The 7,717-nt window shown below is 38.7% G+C and overlaps 1 protein-coding gene across 6 annotated transcripts in view; it reads right to left on the reverse strand.

Annotated features, from left to right (window-relative positions):
* The window catches only part of RNMT (RNA guanine-7 methyltransferase), a 43,868-nt gene that overhangs the window by 29,180 nt on the left and 6,971 nt on the right, over window positions 1–7,717 (reverse strand). For all 6 annotated transcript variants that reach the window (XM_023724822.1, XM_023724823.1, XM_023724821.1 and 3 more), the window contains exon 4: window positions 3,818–3,943. In XM_023724822.1, coding sequence (XP_023580590.1) covers window positions 3,818–3,943 — 126 coding nt within the window. The remainder of the gene's footprint in view (window positions 1–3,817; window positions 3,944–7,717) is intronic.

The raw sequence follows: 7,717 nt of genomic DNA on the forward strand, positions 1-7,717 counted from the left end.
AATATATATATATACATATACAGATAAAATTTTTATTTATTGTGCATTTGCTACCTGTTTAAACAAACTATTGCTAAGGAATGTAAACTTACAAATAAAAAAAAAACCAAACTCGCTGCCATTGAATCAATTCCAACTCATGGCAACCTCGTGTATTACAGAGTAGAACTGCTCCATAGGATTTTCTTGGCTGTAATCTTTACAAAAGCAGATCGCCATGCCTTTCTTCCATGGTGCTGTCAGATGGATTCAAACCACCAACCCTTTGGTTAGTAGCTGAGTGCAAACCATTCACGCCACCCAGGGACCAGTAAACTTTTAACCCAACTTTAAAAGTAATACTAATAGAATTACCTTAACTCATGTATTTCCTCACCCCTGTACATTATATTCAACTTTTTTAAATAGGTATTTTCAAATATGTTTAAAAGTAAAAAGATTAGTACAATGAACTACCATGTACTCATGTATCCAGCTTCAACAACCATCAAGATTTTGTCATGTTATTTCATTTCTTCCCTCAACTTCTTCCTTTTGCTTGAATTTAGCAAATCCCAGATTCCTACCATTTCCCCTAGTCATTCTTCAGTATGTATATCTAACAAATTAAAACTATTATTTTGAACAGAGGCACAGTATCATTATCATGCCCAACAAACCACCACCTATTATTTGGGTGACCATGAATACTCGTCGGCCCAGCACACCCAATACCTCAAGAGTTCTGTTTGCCCAGCACAGTGCTGGAATACACGTGGTATCTCAGAGTTCTGTCTGGTATGGTTTGTATCCCAGAAAAAATAGGCCAGTTTGGACAAAAAAAAGAAATATGGTTATATGATCATTTCATTTAACACCCAGTCCATGTTTAATTTCCCCCAATTATCTAAACACTTTCTTGCAGTGCTTATGTTTCAGTAATGATACAAAAAGGTCCACATGTTACATTTGGTTTTTATTAAATCAACATTCATTTGCTGAAGAAACAAGGTCGTTTGTCCTGCAGAATTGCCTACATTTTAAATTTGGCTGACTGTATCCATGTGGAGTTAGGATTTCCCTCCATGTCCTATATTTTCTGTCGTTAGATCTAAGAGCTTGTTTAGACTGAAGTTCACTTACTTAAGGCAGTGATTCTCAAAGTGTGGTCTGTGGACCCTTGGGGATTTCTGAGACACTTTCAGGGGGTCCCTCAGATCAAAACGATTTTCTTAATAATACAAACACTATTTTCATAAAATACATTATTTGCCTTTTTCCCTGTGGAGCAAATCTGCTGCAAAAAAAGTTTAGTGTTAAAAAGCCAAGATGTCACTTTAATGACTAAGGTGCACCTGACCCAAGCCATGGTGTTTTCAATCACCTCATATGCATGTGAAAGTTGGACAATGAATTAGGAAGACTGAAGGAAAATCGATGCCTTTGAATTATGGTGTTGGGGAAGAATACTGAATTACCATGGACTGCCAGAAGAACAAACAAATCTGTCTTGGAAGAAGTACAGCCAGAATGTTCCTTAGAAGCAAGGATGGCGAGACTTCGTCTCACAGTTTGGACGTGTTATCAGGAGGGACCAGTTCCTGGAGAAAGACATCACGCTTGGTTAAGACGGTCAGTGAAAAAAGAGGAAGACTTTCAACAAGATGGACCGACACCATGGCTGCAAGAATGGGTTCAAACAAAACAATGATTATGAGGATGGCTCAGGATGTTTCACTCTGTCGTACACAGGGCTGCTATGAGTCAGAACTGACTCGACGGCACCTAACGACAACTGTGTTGAAATTTGCATGGATGGTGCAAAAGCAATGGTAGATAAAATTGCTAGCACCTTAGCAATGAATACAAGGTAGTATGACCAAACTGTACCAGTAATACTTCATGTATTCTTCATCACCATATACTAGCAGGAAAAAAAAGCCAGTTTCACTAAAGAATGTTCTTGATAATGCAGTAAAAATTGTACTGACTCTGGAATACATCTCTTTTTAATACCCTTCATAGAGCCCTAGTGGCGCAGTGGTTAAGAGCTGTGGCTGCTAACCAGAAGTTCGGCAGTTTGAATCCAACGGCTGCTCCCAGGAAGCCCTATGGGGCAGTTCTACTCTGTCCTATAGGGCCACTATGAGTTGGAATCGACTCAATGGCCATGGGTTTGGGGGATTTTTGGCATATGATAAAATAGGAAGTTGCAAAACATTTCTGTATACCAGTTTGATGGTTGTCTTGAAGAAGAGCACTGATGAGATTGTGTTAGTTGTGAGCTGTCCTGGCCATTTCTTTCATACAAAATTATTGTAACTTTGGAGAATCACTGACCACTATGGTTATTTGGACTTAGATATCTGGCAGAAGTTTTGAAAAATAAACAAAGTGAGCCTGTTACCTAAAGGAAAACAATGGATAGTATTTTTTGCCAATGATAAAATCCGAGCTGTCAACTGGAAATCAGAATTCTGAAAAACCTGTATCCACCATCACAGGCATTTTCCCAGTACTTACCATTTTACGATAGGTAGAAAAGCAAACGTGATTTCTTGATGTCAACATTTGGAAGATCTGTGTAACTTCAGTAATTAAACATTTACCAAATACTACAAAATCATGTGGGGCAAAAAGGTTCACTCAAAGTACAAGACAGACAAGTGGATTTTAATGTAGTAGAGGAGAAAAAGTTCATAGATAGGGTTTCAGATAATGGTTTCAGATTACACACTGCAATCATTTAAAAAAACTTGCACTTGTCAAGTTTGATGTAGTATCAAAGACGAATATCCAATTATCTGCAAAAGCTGTTAAAATACTCCTTCATTTTACAACTACTTATCAACCAAAATAATGTATAACACACTGAATACAGAAACAGAGAATTCAGTTGTTTCCTACTAATCCAGACACTAAAGAGATTTGCAAGAATGTAAAACAATGTCAATCTTCTCACTAAATTTTATTTTTCAATGAATTAAAAAATATTTTAAAAATTCTTATTTACAATAAATATCAACAGATATAACCCATATACACAAAAGCTCTTTGGGATCCTTAATAATTTTTAAGAGTGCACAGGGGTCCTAAAACCAAAGTTTGAGAACTGCTCAGGTAGGCATTGCCTCACAGGTGATGCTGGGTACCTCCTATTATTAATCACATCAGAAAGAACATGATGCCTGGTTGTCCCACTTGCAGTGTGAAGACCGATCAGTTAAATTCAGATGATTAATTCATGTATTACGTTACTATCAATCTTTCACCTCATGGCTTTAGCATCTTTTTATGACTGTTGGCTACATCTATTATTTCACCAAGTGTTGGAAAATAGTGATTTTTTTTTTTTATCATTCCTCCTGTACTTATTACCCATAATTTTTCAAAAAAGAACAAATTTCCCTTACTATCTATTCGGTTGTCTTGAAATGCTGTTCATAACAACTGCTTGATTCTGCCTCACTAATTTATGCATTTCAGAATAGGGAATAAGTTCCCTAGCAATCTACAACAGTGAGCAATGAGGTTTTTTCCTTTATTTGATGTTTCAAACCATTGCAATCATTATTTCCTTTTCAAATTGTCCTATCTTTGGCCAGTGGAAGCATTACTAGGTTTGCCCTTTAGACACGATTCCAACCGTTTTTGATAGCTTCCTTCCTTGAGAAAGGACAGGTTATCCCAGACTCCTTACCCATATTATAAATCTATCAGGAATGTCTGAGAATTCATTTTTAAAAATACTCATCTTGTGCACAGCCCCCAGATATCTTGCCAAAAGCGTCATATTGAAAATGCTATCTTTCTTTCCCACATCATTTATGTCTCTTACCGGTACAAACTAGCTTGTTAATTCTTCCTTTCTTCCACTTGAGCAAATCTCCCCCTTTACCACATCCCAGGTCCAAAACAGTGATACCGTGTTTTTTTTTCTGTCGCACCTTTTCTAAAAATTCCCCTAAAAAAAGAAAATTAGTCAGAATTATCTCTTCTTCATTTCACCAAAACATAAACTGTTATCTCTACTAACCGACTTACCTCTGACACGTAATATAAACTACTACACATTCATTTATAAAGTTAATTTATAACTTTTGGCAAACATTTCAAAATACAACTAAAAGTTACTTAGATCTTGTAGCAGTAGAGATCAGGCTCTGTGTGTGACATTTTAGGAAGTTAAAAGAATTATCTGAAGCTTCCTTTCAGAATTCAGTTCAACAATACCAGACATTTTTATCTTTAAAAGTTAGTAAATTACCATCAAAACTAGTAGACCCAGTAAAATCCAACCGTTGTTGAGTTGATTTCAACTAATAACAACTCCATGTGTTTCAAAGCAGTTTTCTATGGTTGATTTTTCAGAAGTAGATCACCAGTGCTTTCCTACGAGGAGCCTCTGGGTGAACTTGAACCTCCAACTTTTCAGTTAAAAGCTAAGCACATTCAGCGTTTGCACCACCCAGGAACTCCTTTAAAGGCTCAGAGGTAAAAAAAAAAAAGGCACCATACTTCCCCTTTTCCTGGAATTTTACTGACTTAATGTAACCTGAATATTTAATCCACCATAATGACTATGCTATTGATCCAAAACTATTAGAATGAAATGAAATTAAGGTGGTGCAGTGGTTAAAGCTGCTAACTGAAAACGTCAGTGGTTCAAACTCACCAGCCACTCTGCGGGAGAAAGATATGAAAGTCTGCTTCCACAGATATCCATAGCCTTGGAAACCATATAGGGCAGTTCTACTCTGTCCTACAGGGTCGCTATGAGTCAGAATTGACTCAACGGCAATAAATTTGGTTTGGTTTTTTTAGAACACTATTCTAAGTACTATATCAATTAAATGCTCGTTAATATCTTACGAACCCAACCAAGAGTAAACATTAAAAGAATTTATCTCAAAGGCATAGTTCTGGCTCCAAATTTATTAAATCAAAGTTCGATAATTAAATTCACAGGGATTAAAGACCTAGGAGTTTGGCATGTGGTTAATCATTTTGGGAGAAAAAAAAATTAGACATTAGCTGAAGTAAAAATTTCTAATTCTAGGAGAGGCGGGGCCGAGATGGCATAGTCAGACGCTTCAAGTGGACCCTCTACAACAAAGACCCTAAAAAACAAGTGATTCAATTATATATGGCAATCTGGGAGCCCTGAATATCAAAGGCAGAGTTAAGGAAATCGGACTGAGTGGCAGGGGGAGGGAGAGATGGTTTGGAAGCAGCGAGGACTTGCCAGACCTGAACCGGTGACAGCCTGAGCCCTTCAGGCCTGAGAAGCTCATGGGTAAGCAGTGAGGCAGGCAAGCAGCGGTGCTCGGGAGTCACACTGTCCGCACCAGGAAAGACCCAGTGCCAGAAAGTCTACACGGCCACTCAGAACCAGTGAGAAGCAGCCTTCATCGGCGAAAGATAAGTACTTGCGTACGACTTAATACGTGGATCAAAAACACCACCCTTAGGGAAAAACCTCTCTCCCATTTACCTCCCCGCTCCCTGCTCTGCACTGGGTCCCGGCCCGGCTTCAGCAATTGCTGAGTCCCCTGGGTCAAAAGTAGGATCCGTCACACACCCGGAGCCATTCTCCTTGCCTTGGAGAGTGAAAAAATTAACAAATGGGAAAAAATAAACTGTCAGCTCCCCTATGCCAGGAACCCAGGATAGGCACATCTCCTTTGCCTAGGAACAGGCATAAGGAATCCATAAACTCTGAGTACCCTTCCGCCTGCATAGACATCTGTGGGCCCATCTCAACACTGTAGGCTCTCATTACCGCAGCACAACAGGGTATGTACCAGAAGTCTAACTTCAACTGTTTCAGCTGTGAAGCGGCAAGTTCTTGACATCTGACACTGCTTTGCCCATTAAGCATGGTCTTCACCTACCCACATCAGGGGCCTGAGGACTGGCGGCTCCACCCATGCCACCTAACAACCTGGAAGAGGGGCCCATGAATAAGAGGTGCCCCCCAATCCTTAAAGCCAACAGCATTAGGTGCTCATAGTCCGGCTGCAAAACCCACCCACCTACGCGCTGTAGGGAACAGGGACATGCCTTCCTCCTGGACACTCGGGGGCAGCCATCAGCCCCTTGTCTTGCTCAAAGTGTGTCCCCCTGCTGCAGCCAGATGCCTGTGCCCACAGCAATCACCCATGCCTGTCTAGGACTGTTAAGTGAGAGCCCATACCACACACTTGGTGGCTATCTACTTGGGCACCTGAGCTGAATCCATACAGGAGTGGGCGGACTCCTGAGCTCACATACCTAGTAACAGATCTAACCACCTGGTGATGGGACATTAGAGCTTCAAAGGTGCCAATAATCAAACTAGCTCACACGAGCAGCCTATTTGGGCATATCAAAACAAAACAAGAAACTAGGACACAGTAAACAAACATAAAATAAAAAAAAGTAATAACTTATTGATGGCTCGGAGACAACCGTCAATATCAAATCACATAAAGAGGCAATCCATGATGGCTTCAGCAAGCTCCCAAAATAAAAAAATCTAGAAATTTTCCAGAGAAGCAAAATTTCTTGGAATTACCGTAGGCAGAATACGAAAGATTAATATACAGAACTCTTCAAAAAATTAAGAAGAAAATTAATCAAAACGCAGAACATGCAACAGAGAAAATTAAAAACATTAGAGAAGAGCATAATGACGAATTTAACAGGCTGCAAGAATCCATAGAGAGACAGCATTCAGAAATCCAGAAGATTAACAATAAAAGTTCAGAATTAGGCAACTCAATAGAAAGTCAGAGGAGCAGAATTGAGGCAATGAAAGTCAGAATTAGTGAAATTGAAGGTAAAGCACTTGACACCAACTTATTTGAGGAAAAATCAGATAAAAGGATTTAAAAAAATGAAGAAACCGTAAGAATTATGTGGAACTCTATCAAGAGGAATAACCTAAGAGTGACTGGAGTACCAGAACGGGGCGGGGGGGCGATAACAGAAAATACAGAGAGAACTGCTGAAGTCTTGTTGGCAGAAAACTTCACCGATACCATGAAAAATGAGACAATACTATCCAAGATGCTCATCAAACCCCACATAAGGTAGATCCCAAAAGAAAGTCACTAAGACATATCATAATCAAACTTGCCAAAACCAAAGACAAAGAGAGAATTTTATGAGCAGCTAGGAATAAACAAAAAGTCATCTACAAAGGAGAGTCAAGAAGAATAAGCTTGGACTACTCAGCAGAAATCATGCAGGCAAGAAAACAATGGGATGACATATATAAAGGCTTGAAGGAAAAATACTGCCAGCCAAGAATTATATATCTAACAAAACTGTTTCTCAAATATGATGGCGAAATTAGGGCATTTCCAGATAAACTAAAGTTTAGGGAATTTGCAAAAACCAAAGCAAAATTACAAGAAATAATAAAGGGAGTCCTCCGGTTAGAAAATCAGTAACATCAGATAACAACCCAAGACCAGAACACAGGACAGAGCAACCAGATATCAACCCAGACAGGGAAATCATAAAAATAAATCAAAACTAAAACACTGAAAATAGAGAAACAGATGTCAATATGTAAAAGATGATGACATCAAAACAAAAAAGAGGGACTTAAAAAATGTAGACATAGATTTTTCATATGCAGAGGAAGTCAAGGCAATTTAAAGAAATAAAAGACTGGTATAAACTTAGAAAAATAGGGGTAAAAATTAAAGTAACCACAAAGGAAACTAACAATTCTACAAGTCAAAAAAAA

The sequence above is a fragment of the Trichechus manatus genome, unplaced genomic scaffold, assembly GCF_000243295.1.
Source record: "Trichechus manatus latirostris isolate Lorelei unplaced genomic scaffold, TriManLat1.0 scaffold00262, whole genome shotgun sequence".
NCBI classification, from domain to species: Eukaryota; Metazoa; Chordata; class Mammalia; order Sirenia; family Trichechidae; genus Trichechus; species Trichechus manatus.